General features: G+C 39.9%; 1 protein-coding gene across 1 annotated transcript in view; it reads left to right on the forward strand.

Annotated features, from left to right (window-relative positions):
• Window positions 1–19,265, forward strand: part of ttyh2l (tweety homolog 2, like) — a 26,573-nt gene extending 7,308 nt beyond the window's left edge. The window contains exons 3-14 of the mRNA XM_010756868.3: window positions 1,807–1,918; window positions 6,350–6,570; window positions 9,197–9,292; window positions 10,733–10,805; window positions 13,145–13,214; window positions 13,322–13,377; window positions 14,844–14,936; window positions 15,022–15,114; window positions 16,169–16,311; window positions 16,431–16,616; window positions 16,694–16,772; window positions 18,174–19,265. Coding sequence (XP_010755170.1) covers window positions 1,807–1,918; window positions 6,350–6,570; window positions 9,197–9,292; window positions 10,733–10,805; window positions 13,145–13,214; window positions 13,322–13,377; window positions 14,844–14,936; window positions 15,022–15,114; window positions 16,169–16,311; window positions 16,431–16,616; window positions 16,694–16,772; window positions 18,174–18,254 — 1,303 coding nt within the window. The 3' untranslated portion in view covers window positions 18,255–19,265. The remainder of the gene's footprint in view (window positions 1–1,806; window positions 1,919–6,349; window positions 6,571–9,196; window positions 9,293–10,732; window positions 10,806–13,144; window positions 13,215–13,321; window positions 13,378–14,843; window positions 14,937–15,021; window positions 15,115–16,168; window positions 16,312–16,430; window positions 16,617–16,693; window positions 16,773–18,173) is intronic.

Genomic DNA, 19,265 nt, shown 5'->3' on the forward strand with positions numbered 1-19,265 from the left:
CCTTAGAGGAACAAAGATACTAAATATCCCGTGGTGCCTTTTTGTTTATTGTGCTGATTTTCACACCACTAGCTGCAAACAACCACAGAAAAACGAATGCATCCCCGCAGGCTGACGTCCTGTATCATTAGTGTTTCATTACTGTGTCATTAGTGGGTCTTTATTGTTGTTGACATGTCACCAGGCTGGCCAGAGGATTAATGAAGAGCTCATTATCCAGGCCGCCACGGATCAACTAGAACACAAATATCTTTAAGAGCGTAAAGCAAGGTTGTTCGGTGTTCTTTAACCCGCTGAATAAAGTCATTGTTCTAACCACATCCATGCAGTTTGGGTTCTAAGGTTGACTGTAATTATGTTTTTTTTTTTTTTTTGGGCTCAGTCTGGATTGTACAAGATATGCCTCCAATGCCCCTAATCATAACCAGAGGGAACTAGTTTAATTGAGGCGGCAGTTTCATTATGCTTACAAGGTTAGAGTGAAAGGACGCTCACCCTCATGCAGTAACATATTACACACACTCTGACAGGATGTTTTAAATGCTAAAATCAAATAAGAATCTACAGCCTGCCTTTGCACTTAACTAACTTCCTTTTTTGTCTTTGCCTCGTTGCCGAGGATGATGATAACCGTGTGTCTACCTGGCTGTGTCTGGTTTGGCCCTCAACATATGAGTCATTGTGAGAGTAAACTGTTTGTGTGTACATGTGCTATCACGGAAACTACAGTCCTGCTCTGACTTCTTTCTATCTGAAGTGTGATTGATGAGCTCCCACCTCCCTCTAATGAAACTGCAACTAAATACAGTTCAAAGTGTTGCTAACCTCTGACCTTTGTGTAAAGTGACCTTATTGCAATCAAGTATGATGGAATTGTGTCATTGCTCATGTGAATGTAGACTGTTAGGAGTCTGGGTAGACTTATTCTTGGGGTTATGACACCAATCCTCCCTATTACAGAGGCTCAGACACAGTCTCAGGCTGCAGGAAGGTGAGAAACAAGGATTCTGTGTATTCCACTGGGATATATTTTTGGATGTCGAACAGAATTCTGATGTGGTTTTGGTCATGAATGAGATAACGAATTCAAAGTCAGTGCTGGAAATAGAGGTTTGAACAAAACAGATGGAGGTATTAAAAAGGTGGAGGGAGGGATCTTAAAAGGAAATATGATAAATATGAATTGTCATATCTGCTAAAGCAACCCAACCCATGTGGTAGCCAGGAGGAAGAGATGAGCAGCACAGAGGAAAATTATTATGATAACACTGTCCATAAAGTTGGAATAAAATATGTTTTACCTCTTCTCGTGAAATGATTGTGACAGTGTGATTTATTCTTGATAGATAAAGTGACTTCTTCTCAAAACTTTCTCTTCCAAAAAATACCAGTGAGAATTAAATTAAGCTGATGTGTATAAATAGGAATAAAAAGAGGAAAACTAAATGATTCCAACTTTATGGGCAACAATGTATTTTGACAAATACAGAAATAATAGAAGGATGAATATGAATTGCCTTTAATTTATTCATGAGTTTGTTCTAAATGTTTCATTTGCATGTTTCAATCAATAAAGGTTAAATGGTAAAAATAAGAGTAGCCTATACCAGTTTGCTGATATGACTCATATTTCCCCTAAAGCTTTGTTGTCTCCCCTTTGGGAAATTATAAATAACATTTTTTTGTCTTACTCATCCTCTAATAACTTTGCACAGTCCATAGTCAAGGAGTACAATGATAAAACCGAACAGGGAATTAATTATGTTTATTTATTAATTTAATGGGATTCTCGCCCTTTTTTCATAGTTCTGCTGTAGGAGTGGGTTTCTATGGAAACAGTGAGACCAACGATGGGGTGTACCAGCTGACCTACTCGCTCTACAATGCCAATCACACATTGGGTGGCATCAACAATCTGGTGAGAAAGCATGCCAAGCTCCTCTATATCATCGATAATCCTATCAGCATTATTTATGACAGTTATAATTTAAGACATTTCCAGCTGAATCAGTGAGAGTGAAGAATCAGTGTTGTAAAAAAAAAAAATGTCATTTTGCTGTGAATAACTGCTCCCTCTGTTCAATTCCCAAACATTTTTTTTATTAGCCATGATGGCACAAAGCATGATTTTAATGGCTTACTCCACTTGGAAATGGTGATTTACAGCTTGTAGACACCAGAATCCCTCCTCTGTTAACGGCGTGTGCATCTGTCTCAAAGCAGCAACTCCCTGCGGGGGGTCTGTTTCTGCTTTTTGTCACAGTGAAGGAATTGAGGTGACTGCTGCCTCTGCATTTGTAAATAGGGATTCTTTCTATACAACACCTGACCTGCATTCAGGGAACTTATTCAGGAGGCTTAGGGAAGGGGGGGAGGAGTGAAGAGGAAGGAGAGGAAGGAGAGTCAGAACAAGGCCCTGCAAGAAGCAATAATCACAATGAGGAAGAAGAGGATTAACTCCAATCTGTAGTGCATTAATGGATGTTAAGCCTTTCCTCTCTCCATCCCTCTCAGTCTTACTATCTCTACTGTATATATGTGTGTGTGTTTGTGTGTGTTCATGTGGGCGTGTCAGCATCACACATTCACTTAAAGGTCTCATATGCACACATATTGCACTGATGTGTGGACGCAAACGGGTTTGTGTGCGCTCTTTCATTGTGTGTGCTGAATATCAGTGTACGTTAATGAGTTAACGTGTTTTGAAGCTCACACGTTGATTCGGGTTATGATGGATAAAGGGATACTTGTGAAATGAAAATACTACGTTCATTGATTTAAATGAGATGGACAAAATATTAGAAACACCCCCCAGTTTATTGGAATATAATTCAGCGGGATCACAAACTACAGCGTACATAATGACCATAAAATTGAGTCAACGCCTCTCTTAAGGTCGTTTCAACAAAAATGACGATTATAAAGTTCATAAAGGCAGTTTATATATTTCACAGCTGTTGTATTGGGCTGCATTAGTTTCGGCTCGGTGTAACAAATAACCTGGAGAATGGGCATAGTTTTGCAGTGCAGCAATTTCTTTGTGCTGCAAGAAGTAAACAGGATTTAGCATTGATGATTTCACATGCTTGCTACCGACTCTCTCTGCTGCATCTTGGTATTGATTTGATCCTGTAGCATGATGTATATCACAGAAACATAGAGGTTCCCCTGGGGAAGCAAAGGCTTTCTGGTGCAAAACCGTGGCTTGATGTAATGTACTTCACTTAGAGAGCTGATGAGTCGGCTGGCTATCCACCATGCCTTAGTCTTGCGTTTAGTCTTGTGATTGAGCCATTTCTCCACTATTGGTTTATCAAATCCTTTTTCAGCCCTTCGTGTGTCTTCCTATTAACTTGGTTCCTAAGTAATCACTTCAGTAGTTTGCTTTACTTTAATTCGTTAAATACTTTTTCCCTTTGTTGTATTTCACACACTGGGTTGATTTGTCCAGTAAAGTAGGCCGCGACGAGCGACCAAATATCTCCTGTGAGGTTAGAGATTTTCACCAGCAGTCATAAAATATGCACACTCACACTCTCTGTGTCATAAAGGGAAAGATTTGATGAGGACGACCATTCAGTCTTTGCCATTGGGTCTTTTGATTGTTTGCAGGAATTCTTTATTTCAGGCTTATTTCCCGTTTTCAGCTCACAATATTAAGAGCTCTTCAGTGCTGCCTGGAAATAATGGATGAGAAAACATGGCAATCACACTTTATCAGAATGTCTGCTTTCAATTTACAACCGTGGGTACACTTTTATATATAGTTTCTCCTCTTTGAAAGTAAAAGCTGTCTTGTGATGCTTGGAACAAAACGATTACAGTACTACTTTTTGCTCCATACATCAGTCCCCTGAATGTCTCTCTTCAGTGTCCTATTTCTCAGTGTATTACCTTAGTTTGCTTTTAACCTTGGTCATCATATATCTTGTTTTATTCTCAGTTAATATAGAAAATCTTAGATATAATAAAATTATTGAAGGCTTCAAGCACAACAGCTAAGTTGCATGTGAATTGGCACTTGGAAGTACTGCTGCTGGGAGCCTCAAATCAGTCAGTCTCATTTAACAGGCGTGTCCAATATGGAGAAGCCTCCTTGTGACCCGCTTTCAGTAAAAGTGAGCTTTAATCCATTTTCAGAAGACGGGACGGTCCAGATTAGGGAAATGTGGATCACCCAGAGCAGCTAGCTGATGGATCCCATTTCTCACACTCAGACATACAGGCTTGCAGATAAGATTCTGGGTGTTGTGGCAGGAGCTGTGAGAGATGATGCACATAGAGGTGGGGAGTGAGAGCAGTTTACTGGCAATCACATACTATACTTGCCCCGTGGGAGTGCTGGAGTGGAGGATGGGCGTGTATCTTTGCCTCATGTTCACATGGATGCTCTTTCTGGGGTTTTGCTTAGAAACCATCAGAAGCACTCAGTACAATTTAATTAAGAGTGTTTGAAATGTTACGGAGTCAAGGAGACAGAGATACATTTTTATCTGCTTTGTGGCAAGTTTTCATAGCGTGGGAATGAACAGTTTTATTCAGAAAATTTGAATGTCTTAGAGAAGTCGTGTGTGTAATGGAGAAAAGATGAGAGATACAGGGAGTGGGGCTGCTGCATACTGCTTTAGATTAGAATACAGAAAGAACATCTGTTCAGAATTAGTGGAGCCTCCTACTCATGTTAAATCTACTGTTGAATCTTCTCGCCAAGTCATTGTCTGTCTGTGTGTGTGTGTGGTCCTCTTCCTAAAGAGGTTACTTAAAGTATCTTTGCTCTCCTAGAAGTTCCTGGATAGAAATTCTAGATGTTTTTATTTAATATATAAAAAATCCAACTATTAAGAATTAGAATTTTTGTCTGAGAAATATCATAACGTAATGCTACAGCCAGCATCCTTTTAACTTTCAAGGTTTCATACCAAGACTGGAAGCAGGGGGAAACAGCCAGCCTGACTCTCTCTAAAGGTTATGAAATCTGCCTCTATGAACCTCTAAAGCTCACTAATTAACTTAATTAATTATATTCAGTTATTATTTAATTAAGTTAATTATACTGTGTTTGTTTAATCCATACAAAAACATGTAAAAACAACAATTCTACATCTGTAGTGAACCAAAAAAAAATCTCTGTTGGCTGAAAGTCTACATGCTGTTCAACCAATTGGTCGATGGGGGGAAAAAATCTGCACGGTATCTCTAGATGAACTAAATCAATCATGGTGCTAATCGAAGGTAGAAAACGTTGCCAAGCAAATCAGTTCTTGCAGTTTGCATTTCAACAGCTTTTCTGTTTTACATGTAGATATATCAGGTCATCTCTAAACTAAATTTACATACGGCAGTAACACCCACACACTGCCAGAAAAAAGTGGCGAGGATCACGGTGCAGTATGAAGCATTGCAGCGAGTTCCAAAAAGCAAAATGAAAAAGAAAGAAAAACAGGTACTGGCTTCCAACTTACTAGTCTTATTGTTTAGTTTGCTTCAAATGATGCTCATCTTTCAAACTGTTTATCTTGAAAGTCTCTCAGGGGATTAAAAATATATAATAATGTAATATTTCTACATTTCTTACCTTTTGACAGGCTGCTTCCCACAGTTTTTATTCTCTGTTATTCTAACCAGCTTTTGGCTATAGCCTCTAAGTCTTGTATCAACCTTCTCCTCCAGAATATGAATAGGCATTCCTGATTTTCTTTCTTTAAACTAGATTTATTGTTTTCACAAATATTAAACCCAAATAATCTTGACTGAGATCCAAGACTTTCGGAAGTTTTAAGTTTCATTTTGATTGCAGGGTCACCTTATTGTTCTCTATTTGCTGAGTGAATTGTACCTTTTTAATGCCGATCTATATAACTAGGTCAAGCCAGTGTGCCTATGATTCTCAGTGAAATGTGGCTACGGCAGAGAAACTATTTCCCCCTGTCAGCATCTCGCTAAAATTGACTTGTTTCTAGCTTCATTGATGCTGTGAAAGTGCATGAGTTTATACGATCACGTTGCTTTTGTTCAAACAGAAAAGTAAAATGTATTTACTCTACTCCATCATGCCTCCTCCCACTCGTTTTTCGCTATCAAAGACCCCTGTGATAACAGGCCTCCTCGGTATTGTTAGCAGTATTCTACTCGAACATTGTTTACCTGAATAAAACACACGTTTGAAGAGAAAAGTTAATCTTTTCTCTGGGGAGTGCTCCCTCTGTATTTTCAATTTATTTATCTTCCTGTCTCCTTCTGACTCCGTCTTCTCATTCACTCATCTTCAGCTCCCCATCTCCCTTACTACTATTTCCTTTTTTCTTTCATTCATTTCATCCATCCTTCTTATCTTTATTTCATCGTATAGATTGCAGGATCCGTGGGCCATGTGGAAACTGGACTCAAACAGCACCTGGAACGGCTGGATGAAATCTTTGCCGCGAGGGCTGACTACCTCCAAACTCTGCGCTTCATGCAGCTGATGGTCAACAATGTCATCCGAGAGCTGGCGGCTCTGCCCGATATCAACAAAGCAAATGTTGACTTGGGAGCCATTGCTGATCAAACAGCCGCCGTTGAGTATTACAGGTAGGTGGAGCCTTAGTTACTCCCTCGGGGTGATTGGCGTTATTTTATTTCATTTGTGTGGATGAAGCAAGCGCGCAGCTCAGAATGGCATTATAAGTGATCCAGACCAGACACGGAGCAGATGGGATTTTATTGATCTCCCCTGTGGAACATAGACCGGAAAAGCTATTTTTCCTGATTGTTAAATAAATGAAAGCTGAAATTGAGCTTATTGCCCACTGTGCAGTTTGAACTCTAACGCTTATTGCTCTCACAGAATGTTATGCACGGCAGAGTGGCTATTGGACCATAAATGATCTCCTTAACCGCAGACCATTGCTCACATTGATTGCAATTATTATGTTGATGTGGTTCTCTGTTTGAGACCTATGTTCTTTTCAAGAGAGAACTGTGAAAAGTATTGAGAGGCCGAAACTGAAATTCAATAAACAGAGAGAAAAAAATAGCAAACTCAATCAACAGCAAAGTAGTCCAAATGAATAAAATATCCAGCATTAATTCAGGAGTGAGGTACTAATTTATGAGGCTCTAATGGCTGCTGCCCCAAACTGTGAGTGTAATTTGATAGCTTCTCTAGCTTTATTTTTTATTTTTGGGCACATAAAACTTCATAGTGTTTTTATGTGAAGTTTCACATTTGCAAACTGTTCATTACTGTACTGTAAGAAGAATTCAGATGAAATTGGAAGGAGGTACCAATAGATGATCAAGGCTTTCTGAAAAATACTTTTACATAGATTATAGACACAATTTGGATGCATGTATGCGTGAACGTTTTCTTTGGAGATCTGACGGTGTCGTCTAATCAAATTCAAACTCCTGTCTGTCTCAGTGTATTGCAGATTCAGTAGCAGTTGATTGCAAAGCGTACAACTAATTCTGAAATATGTTCAACTCTTAATCATATATGTGTATGTCACACTTCCTGTTCTGCTTCCTCCAAATCCGTACAGTACAGACACCTTTCACACACTGCATGGCATGTCCCTTCGTCTTATCCCTGTGTCTGTGTGAAGCTGTGTTAGTCATCTAGCCCCCAGTTACATGTACAAGACAGGTAGTAGAAGATGCAGCTCTGTATCCGGTTTACCACTATCTGTATCTGTTAGCCATCGTCACACAGGGTTTTGCTGTTCCTTTGTAAGAGATTTATTAAAGACCTCTCACCTAAAACGTTTTTCAGTTTCACATTGTGAGCTTTTATTACAATAAGTACACTTGTTCTGGTTGGATTAAGCTGCTTATATAATCCGAATGTGTTTTGATTAAAACTAGAAATGTTCAAACTTTCCATTATTAAATCTGCTCAATAGTAATTACTTTAACTTTTATGTCTTCAATTCATTCCCTTATTATGTTTGGTATTTGTTAAAATGGAGACTCCTACATAAGGAACGTTAGGCACATTTTTTCTCACAGAGCGAATTCATGGTCATAAGTCTTGCTGGTTGCCATGGTTGTATATGTATATGCCTATAAACTAAAGCCCAACCTAAATGATAAAATAAGACTTTCATTGTCTGTTATATAACTTGCATAAGTTTGTGCAATTTCTTTTATACTTTTTCAACCAGCTTTTGTGAAAGCAAGTGTCTCTGACTCCTGACACGACAGAGCACAAATAAACACAGCTGTATCACTGGTAGTGACTCACTGGCCTATTCCTATCATTAATGTCAGGTTTACATATTCCCACATGGTGTATTGTTCCTATCCTGACACCAGATCTTCTTCAGGACTACAGTTGCTACTTTGTGCATCCTGGCACCATTCTCATGGGTGTTGATTGGATTTCATGGAACCATTGGGCTATGACCAGTCTGTGGCAGGGGTTTTATTGATGAGCAGCAAATGTTATAGCCAACCCAATGTTATTCAAACAAGGAAATATAATATCTTCCCTTCTTATTCTATTTCTGAATTCATCCCTGTGCTTGGAGAAACATTTCTGCGGTTCTGTTTACGCAGATAAAGTTAAATACAGTCTCTTTTAGTGCTTTTCTTCATCCATATGCCCTCTTTGGCGAGCAATGGATGCAGCCAGTGTGCAGTTTTTTTTTTCAAAATCTATTAAGGTACCTCTAGACTTTTTCACATAGAATGAATGAATCATTTCTCTAGTGACCTTGGTGTACAGACTTACCATAGTACTGCAGATACGCTACAGCAGGCATCTTTACATTTCACCTGTTTGTGCAACATTGTGAATAACTATTTTCGGTCAATGCTACAAAATGTACGACACTACTGGAGCTAGTTAAGAATGATTCACGAGTATTTTCACGTTTGGTTGGTGAGAACACACACACACATGCACACACACTTCCAAGTGCCTTGGCTGACTGTAGGCCATTCCAGTGAAGGACATTTTCAGAGCTTGAAAAATTAATGTCTATGGATTTGTGGTGTTGAATTATTAAACCAACAGGCTGGAAATTACCTGAAAACAGATGGGCTCTAACTAGGAGACAAGGATGCTAATATACACAGACCTCACACACTCACGCCTGAACATATGTTCGGCCAGCATTTCCTGAGGCTTGTACATGTGCATGAAGTATGCTACCTGCAAGTGAAAGCGATTCATCAGGATTGTTATAATGATGCATCCGTTCCTCTCTTGTAGATGGCTGACCTATCTGCTGCTTCTGATCCTGGATCTGGTCATCTGCTTGGCCATGTGCTTAGGGATGGCAAAGCAGTCTCGATGGCTGCTTATCACGTAGGTATCTCGAGTGTGTACGTGGAGGTATTTGCTTTTCATCTTGTTTATGAAGCTTTTTTTTCCCCCCATTGTGGTCCCTCTATGTTCTCATTGGCCGCAGACAGACAGTCAGCCTGGCTCCATATAGGTCACTCCATTAACAGCACCAACGATAGTATTACATCTTCAAATAGCCCTGACAATGACTCTGCCCTTTCCTCAGTGACTTGCCTTTTACTTCCACATACAGTTGCTTGCACTCAATCAATCTGATGCGGAGTGTAATTTTTATATTCTCAAGCTAGATCGAAACCACTGTAGTTTCTTCTCCAAACCATCGTTTAAACTCCAAAGCTCTGGGCAAAAAAAGAAAGGTTAGGAGGAGTTTGATTTAACTGCAACCAGTAATTTAAACCAACACTGATGTCTGACAAGCAAATCCACAGTCCAGACTTCACATCCCATTTGTCCAATTTGGTCCAGTCTACTTGTCCGTGTTAGCAGATGATGCTCAGGATGGCTCTTCACATCCCTCACTGATGGGTCTCACTAATGCCTATTGATCGCTCGGGCAGGATGAGTCCGCTCCCTTAACTAATTATTAAGTGCTCTCAGGCTACTTTATTGGTGCTTTCAAGAAGGTCTGAGGAGTGAGTTGAAAACAGAAGCGCTTTGCAGAGTTTTTCTTTTTTTTTACGTCCATCATGGGTCCTATTCGAATTCATAGCACTTTCTCAAGCTTTTGCCTTTGGTCACTAAGAAATTGTTGGTAATAGTAGAATAATGTTTGTTTATTTGTTTTTTTTCATAATCCACCTCCACAATGTTAAGAGCCTGTTGAACTCTTGTCAGACAGAAAGGGCGCGAATAAAACAGGTTGTCAAACTAAAGCTTGTGGCAGCTTTTGATTGACAGTCACGGTGCGCAGTGATTGACAGCCAATGCTTCTGTGATTGACAGAAAGTGCAGACAATTAAATGTTTTCAGAATCCAGCAGACCAGAAAAGATAAAAGACCGAGATGGAAAGTCCCCAGACTTTAAGTAGTACTATCTTTAGTTGTGGCTTTGCAAGGCCTCTGTTGGACTGCCTCAATCAAACACATTTCTGAATAGAATCGACCTTTTTCTATATATCTAGAGCTAACAAGTGAATTCAGCAAGGAGTCATGACTAAATTTATCTTCATATCACTTGGTGATAAATTGAATGTCAGCTATAACATCTAATCTGCGATGGACCTGTGTAAAGTGTGAGTTGGGCCTCTCTGTCTTCAGGCAGAGAGGGAACAACTCCCAAGCAAACACTGAAAAAGCCAAAATAACTAGATGAAAAATGGCTGAAGATCATGGGTTCAAAGACAAACAGATTCATCTGCTTCTCCCTATGTGTCTTTGTCTCTATCTCCCTGTCACCCACCCTCTCGCTCCATCTCTCTCCCTTTTGCTGTTGTCCCCTAGGATCATAGCTTTTGTAGTGCTGTCTCTGATCCTGAGCTGGGCCTCACTGGGAGCAGGCACTTCTACAGCTGTGGTGAGAAAACACTGTCTTTGTTTTGAAGAAAAATCTTTCTTTTTAAAAAATCTTGTCACACTTGCTTCTTTATTTATTTATTCAAGTGCGTTTGACTGGACCCTCTGTCACTCTTGAAAGCCGGTTGGTTCTTTCTGAACCCACTGAACTCATAGACATCTCGTTGATGGTTGATGGTTCTTGTATTTAGAGTGTATTGCTGTCAATAGGCATGTGTTCTTAGACATAGTTCCTGGTTAAAGAGTGTCTGTACATGTGTGTTTAGTTTACAGCAGGCTCTTTCTGCTCTTTTCTTTTTTGGTCAGTCATGCAGCTAAGCTGATTACACGTCCCCGGCCTTTTAGGTTAATCAACCCTTAGCCCCACCGTTGTAAACAGAGTTATTTCTAGCATTAATTACTAGCTCTGCTTTCTTCAAAATCTCCTTCATTGTGCTCGGCTTTATTTCTCTTTCCTCATGTCCTCCTTGTTCCTGACAGATTGTTCTCCCTTCCTGTCTTTACACCATGTGTTTAGCACATCTGGGCTTAATGGAGCCTGCATTAGGAACACTGTCTGGGGTACAAAGAGTAACCCCATGCTTCCAGCTTTCCTCCATCCCTCACATCCATTGTTATCTCTCTTCGATCCCCTTGCCTTCTGTAAATTATCCCATCTGTGGATTATCTCACAGGATTTTACATCTGGACAGCTGTTTTAAGTGAGGCAGGGGGAAGAGAGAGGGGGCAAGACAGCTGGTTTCAAACTGAAATTAACTATGTGGGTGTGAAATGTAGATATTTCTGGTGGTTCTCAGTGAAAGCAGAGCATCTCTGCAGTAGTAAAACCAGATTACCAATAACTTGGACTGTGCCTGTGGCTTAGCGTAGCTCATTATAGTAGAACATGACCCTCTATTAAAACCTCTGACCTCTTCAGCCGGCTTACCCAAAAGACTTAAGTGTAGCTCGTCTCTAGCAGTCTGTCCGACTGTTATGTTACGAGCTGAGGAAGATTTGCTCAATAACTTATACCCGCTTAGTTATTAATAGGAAGGCCCGTCCTCTGCACAGAAGTGGATTATCATAGAGAACTGTCTTCGGTAATAGAATTTGAATACGACGAAGTATGCAAAAGTATAAAGACATTACTCAAAAGCTGCACGGTGCAAAAACATGGTGCAACTTGAAAGGAAGGTAGATGATGGCGGTGTCCTAGAAAATGCTCGTAAATCTATACATATTTGATGAGATGAAGCATAAACAACATGTCCCTGCTAGTATAATGAGATAGAGATGAAGGGTAACATCCTAACAGTGCTGTACAGTTTTTTGGTTTTTGCTAAAAACACATGTCACAACTCAGTTGACTTTAGAGATATGCTGGTAATCTAAAATTGAGGTGGGATAAATACAAATTTAACCACAGAAAGTCAAAATTAAGACTAGGCCCATACTGTATGTCTTGTTTTACTTTACACCTGCATTCCAACGTGTATGCTGTATTTCATCATGTTTTCTTCGTTGTTAGATCGAAGCAGGTTTGCTCACTGTGATGCTCTTTGAGCTGTGCTTTACAGTGACAGGCTGTAGAAAGATATTTTTTGATTGGAGCAGACATGAAAAGCAGCGGACATGAGACTTTATTAGGAATAAATGACTTAGGCTTTGATTTTTGACTCTGCATCACACGAGATTTCTTGATCCCTTTGAACTTGATCAGTTTGAACGGCAGCTTGTTATTTTCCCCCGGCTGTTAATTATGCATGCGTGTGCGGAATTATTCTGTTTAAGTTATGTTGTTGTTGTTGTTTCTTTTTCTTTTTTGTTATTTTGCCTTTTTATGATATTGCGTGCACAGACACTGCATAACCTTTACCCCTTATTGTTTATGCACTCACATTAGCAGCACTTCATGGATGAACTAAAGACCATAAACATATTCTGTAGATTCCATCCATGGTCAGCAAAACACAACATGTTCTACATGCTTAATACAGCATGAGATCTTTTGCTGTGTACCACACGTTTTTTCTGTGTGCTGGTTAAGTGTGTGTGTGTGTGTGTGTGTGCTGCTGTATTCCACCTGTTATTAGGGTAATTGTGTGAACTCTTTCATTTCACTGGCTCACTCACTCTGGAGTTAAAGGATGATAACAATGTTGTAAAACAAATAGTTTCTGTTGCTTGAGAGATTGTCAATAACTGCCCATTGCAAAATCAGTTTTACTCAGCTGCAGCACAAGAAATTGGATCTAGTTCATGGCTTGAATAAATACTGCACTGCTTTTTTTGTCTTGCATACTTGGAGGTTTACAGCATGTTTTTGTTCACGTTGTGTTTTGTTTTGTTTCCCTACAGGGCACCAGTGACTTTTGTGTATCTCCAAACAAATTTATTGTTAACCAAACCAAGGATTTTGTCAGCGCAGGTAATTTATATCTACAGGTAGAATTGTACAAATACCAGCCCTGTCACTGAATATTAAGACACAATACTAATCTGACTCCTTGTCTCCATATTTCTCTCACCCTCCAGATGTTGCACACTATTATTTGTTCTGCAGTCCGAATCTACCAAACCCCTTCCAAAAGGTATTGACAAACTGTCCAAAGTCTCACCTGTCTGCTTAAACATGCAGTTGTGTACCGAGACTCACACACTGGAAAATGTATTGCTATTTTAAAATGAGTTTTTCCCCTGTTAGATGCCAGGCGGCTAGATCATTATCTGGCCCTAATCGACTGAAAAATGAGCCTCCAACACTAATTTAATTACTTAAAGTGATAAACTTTGATCAAAGAAAATTCCTTTTATATTCATTTCATATGTGGGGCTCAGAAAAAAAGAGTCAGATCTTTTACCATGTGTGTAATCTGTGCCTTGGGGTATTCACAATAGCAACATTTTTTGTGGTAATTTATTCAGTTTACTATATATCATGCATAAAGGCAGCTACTGCACATAAGGAACTCATGCCGGTGATTCATTTCTGTTTCTGTTTAAAGACATACACCCATCACTTCTTGCATATATGACTTTTCAGAGAAGAATTTGGATTCTTCACATTTTCCAGAAAGTGTATTGGTGCTTGAAATGCAGGTACATTTGAAATGGCCTCAAAAATAACTCAAGAAAACCGCCTTGAGATAGGCTGTGCAGTGTGAGCATCACAGCCCTGGAAAACCACTTATTTTCAAGGCCAGCAGACTTAGACACATAACCTCCATTTCTCATTGTATTTCTTCGCGAGAACTGGTTTATATCTGGTGGCGCTGCGAGTTGTAATAACTCTGAAAGAACATTTTGCAAAGGGCATTAAACTACACCGTTTAAGGTCATGTTACCGTGCATGACCGGGTCCACCCGATGGTAATGTTTGGTTGTGACTGGTAAACAAATTCATGAACAGCATGATGAAGTCAGCCTCCATGATCACTTAATCTGTCACTGAACCTTTTGCCCACCTACCAACAAGAAGGTTTTTCATTTCTTGAGTAATACTCCACCTTCACACCACAGTAAAAGGCTTGCATCATGCAATTTAAGCCCGTGTGATCCGACTACCTCTTATGTATTATAGTACTTGTATAGTTGTTGTTTTTTTTTCACAAGCAGCACACAAGATATGTGTGGCACGTATTGAGGGGATTCATGGAGGATAAATCCACTAGCAATAATTATTAAAAACCCACATGCTTAGTTATCATTGCAGCATTCATTTTGGGATTAAAATGATGCTTCCTGAGCAAGGATAATGTTTTCTCTGATGGCCCAGTTGATATAAATATTGCTCTTTTGTTTGAGCTTGAGATTAGTTGGTGGGAATGGGTGGAGGGACAGTGACTGGTGGGCGAGACGGTTGGTGGTGGAGGATAATCTGGGCCTATCTGTCTGGAAAGAAGTGTGTCCTCTTGTTAAGCGCATTATGAGGCATTCTTTAACACCAAATTACTTGTTGACATGCAGCTTCCAAACAATGCTCTTTTTAATGTGATCCTCTCTTTGTTTGTGTGTGTGTGTGTGTGTGTGATGGCGCTGGATGATTATGTATTCACAGTCTTTGACAATCTGCCAACGTTCTCTGACCACCATGCAAATCCAGATCCAAGGCTTGTTACAGTTCTCTGTTCCTTTCTTTCCCACTGCTGAGGTAAGTGGCTGACTGACAGACTATTACACCAGACTATAGAAAAGTGTATATTATTCTCTCCTTTCTTTTATACCTTGTTATACAGAGAGACCTTTTGGGGATCCAGCGACTTTTGAACTCCACCGAGTTCAGTGTACACCAGCTAACAGTCTTGCTCGACTGCCGCGGGCTACATAAGGTAAGGTCAGGTTCCAGGACAGGTTTTAATCGGCTCTGCTTTGTAGTATAGCTCAAAGCCACTTAGAAGACCGACCTGACTGGTTCTCAACCCTTATCTCTTTGTACTTTTTCATAGACTGACATGTTTAGATACACCACTGCAATTGCTGGTACACTCTGTCTGGTAGACAGGCTCTATTCACCACCCCCAGCTTTCCTCACTTTAATGTCTAACTTTGCTTTTGCAGGGTTCAGATTGTCAGTTTTTAGCTGTTAAGAGAATAAGATATCTCAGAAATGAGTCTTTCATGCTGCTATCATGGTAACATCCGCTTTTAGATCAATAGAGCCTGTGTCATTTTTATCAAAAGCGAAGAGATAAGTTAAGGTGGAGGGTGGGGGACTGCGTAAAGAGCCTCTAATATGCTGTTGAAACACACCACTGCCACACAAATGTCAAGTCTGTTCTCAGAGGCTTGTTAGTTGCTACTCAAATGTAACAAGCAAAGCAAACAAAGAATGCATCCGTAACGTGCGTGTCATCAAAGTAACATGAGGACCTCAGCATGCAAAAAGACAACATTGCGTTTGTGTGTGTGTGTGTGTGGAAATCAGGGCTCTGCATTCCGGACACTATCTCTGCTGTAAAAGGCTGCAGTTACTTTTTCTGCCCTCACAACAGCTGCAGTCAGACAGAGTCTCAAAGTTCGAATAGCAATGTTGTTTATAGTCTGCCCTTTTCAACTAATCACTTTCGATCCAGTTCACTTCTTGTTTCCCAGGACAGTGTCACATTTGGAGACAAGTTTCAGAATTTCTAATCATTTCTAATATTGATATAAGGAAAAAAAAAAAGTAGGGTGTCTTTCTAACGTGTCTTTGTTTTTAATGCAGCGTGAGCACAAATGGTTTGTCTCTGAAGTGGGTTTAAATTAGCCTCCAGAATCTGAATGACAGTCAATTAAATGTCCCTAAAAAAATAGCATCTCCAGTCTCCAGATTCTGAAAGTGTGCATGGAATAAAGAGTAGCGTATGTGTGTACATCAATTTATATTCCTGACTATTCTTCTAGGACTACCTGGATGCCTTAATGGGTGTGTGCTATGATGGGGTGGAAGGGCTCCTCTACCTCTCTTTGTTTTCTCTCCTGGCTGCCTGCGCACTCTCTGTCATGTTGTGTGCGGTTTTCAGAGTGTGGACACTAATGGGCAGCAGGTCAGCACCAAGCAACCCCTTTATCCCATTATGTACTCCCTGTACTCCTGCAAAGTGTTAACGCATGCACTCTCTCTGTTCTCTGTCTTTGTGTGTTGCGCGTTGTTACTTTCACTCAGGGACAGAGAGTATGACGACATAGATGAGGAGGACCCGTTCAACCCCCAAGCACGCCGGATGTCCTACAACCCCAGAAGGTCTAACATCCACAGTTTCTGTAGCTATACCAGCAGTCTCGGTAGCCAGGCCAGCCTTCATCCACCTCCGCAATCTGCTTCTAATGTCGTTCCTCCTCCTGAATACATGTAAGATCAATAGGTGGTGACAGTATAGTATGTGTGTGTTTCATCTCTTACCACCTTTCTCTCCCTGTCTGTCGCAGGAATCAATCCATGCTGTTTGGAGGGAGTCCTCGATATGAGAACGCGCCACTGATAGGGAGAGGATCTCCACCTCCATCGGTGCGTTGGCCCTATGAGGCTCTAGTGTCTCTAGTGTGATGAGGCTGATGGCACCACTGACCTCAACACTACTGAGCAGAAAGCATGTTGCACTATGAACATAACAGTACATATACACTGTATAGAAACTGACACTATCAACGCTTAGTGAGGTGGGAGATGTTGCTTTGCAAGTGATGGAAGACTGCTCTCTGCTGGCCATCCACTAAAGTGCACTCATCTCCGTATGCAAAGACACATTCTCTCTTTATGTCTTTCTCACTAGATTGCATTAATAATTCTTTCAAAGTAATGCTTAAGACATTTTACATATACATGAAATAACCATGGGGTTTCTTTTGAATAAAGGCATTGCAGGTCTCTAGTTTCAGTGGTATAACTCATAGTTTATCAGCGTGTGGTGTGTCTCCAGAGCTGTAGCCACATAATAGATAACCCTGGTAAATCCACAGTTAAAGTTTCTTTTAGGTAAAGTTTCTTTTCTATTTAAGTTTTCAGTTTGCGAGGCTGTGCGGCTCAGTGCTTGAACTGCATCTGCAGTGCACCAAAGACTTGAAACAGCATTTGAGGGAGAGATGGAGAGAATGTAGACCAATAATTAAACTTTCAGTTTGTCTCTGTGAGATAAATTTTTAACAGAAAATAACTTTTTTTATGACGTTTTTTTACTTTATTTGATCGTGTAACAGAGATGCTTTAGAAAAGACATTTGTATCAGGCTAACAATACTGCAGTATATGAATCTAAAAATGAAAATATGTGTAGTTTTTTATCTTTTATTATTATTATTATTATTATTATTATTTTGTGTGTATTTATTGTGAATAAGCTCTACAATGCATGGTTTCCTCAATGAGGTACGAACTGCTAACTTTTAACCAGTGTTTTTGTAACTAACCATTTTGTTATTTTCATTTTGTTTTTAATTCAGACTTTTAAAAACCGTAAGTTTTTGTTTTGTTGTTGTTGTCTAACATCTTCCTGATTTGTCTGATTTCATTTTTATTCCACTCCTTGAAACACACTGTGGAGGTACCTCTGTAACAACGCTTGCTGTGCAGAGTACTTCAACCTATAACTCAAAGCTCCCCCTTAAAGCTCCATACAGTATCTCAGCTGTTTGAACTCCTGGCACTGTTTTATCCACAGAGTGTTACATGTGAGTGTAACTTATTCTGTGACCCCTGACTCTTGCCCTCTGTTTGCTCTTTGCCTGCTCCTTGCTACATTAAAGTACTAAACCCTGATTCCACAACCTCCTAATTAAAGAGCAGCTCATCATCAAATGAAATACTCCCTGAATTTAGATCGCTTCATTTGAAAGTATAATTTAATATTTAAGGATGCTGTCATTTGAATGCAAATGTACTAAGTTGTGTTTTTCAATAATTTCCCTTGCAGTATTCGCCCAGTATGAGGACCACCTATCTATCTATGACTGATGCCCAGATCAGACACTTTGGGACTGACTTCCAGGTGTAGCCTGCTCCCTGTTCCCTGATGCACTGTCTGAAAAACTCTGGGCTCTTACCAAGGATGCTGACTTCATGGCATCCTGTTTACGGGAAGCTACAGACGGCTGTCCCAATCTGAGACATGAAAGCAGGCCATATGAGACAATTACCTCAGTTACACACCAATGCAGTGCTCTGAAAGCCCTGCATGCAGTTTTGAACAGAGACGGCCTGTACAGGTTCACCTCAAGACTGTTGTTGATCTTGTTGTTACGTATGGAAACATGCGTTTCTATGAGCCAAATCAAGAGCCTTTGAACTGAAAATGTTTTTTTTTAGGTTTTTTTTTAGCTTTTTCCTGTTATTCTGGTGGCCTGCATGAATATGATCAGCAATACTGTCAGTATTTTGATGTGAAGTGGCAGTGAATCATGGCAGTTAGATTTTTTTTGCAACAATTCCTACTCTTTTGCAGTAATTTAACTGTATCATTTTAAGCATTTTGTGTAGTTTTATTGGTGCTATATGAAATAAAACACCATGTTTTCACTTTTGTAAATAATAACAACTTATCAGTGTCTGTGAAAACCATACCAAATATTGTAGTTTGTTGTGAAGAGCCAAAGATACTACTAAGTAGATGATCAATTTTACTTTTCTCTTTCCAGGTATGCAACTGCCACAGGTCTAAGTATCTCTTTGTTCTTGTCATAATACTGAATTGAAATGTATGACCTGCTGATCAGGGATGAGTCATAGCTGAGGATTTTGCCACATTTGGAGACTGTATAGCAGTTGCATGTGAAAGGATTCCCCTGGATTAGATGAACACAACAGAATGGAATTTAATTCACGTCCTCGTATATCTTGCTGTGCGGTGCCACAGCTGGTAAAACAAGAAATGCAAAAATGTACCCCCAGTATCTTGTGAAAGAGAAATGATTCTCTTCAGTGTTGGAGCCATCTGCTGTATTCTGTTTTCTGTGTTGGATAATGTATCAAACTAAACTAATGTTTGACCATAAATGATGTATTCAGA

This window comes from Larimichthys crocea, chromosome XII, assembly GCF_000972845.2.
Source record: "Larimichthys crocea isolate SSNF chromosome XII, L_crocea_2.0, whole genome shotgun sequence".
Taxonomy (NCBI): Eukaryota; Metazoa; Chordata; class Actinopteri; family Sciaenidae; genus Larimichthys; species Larimichthys crocea.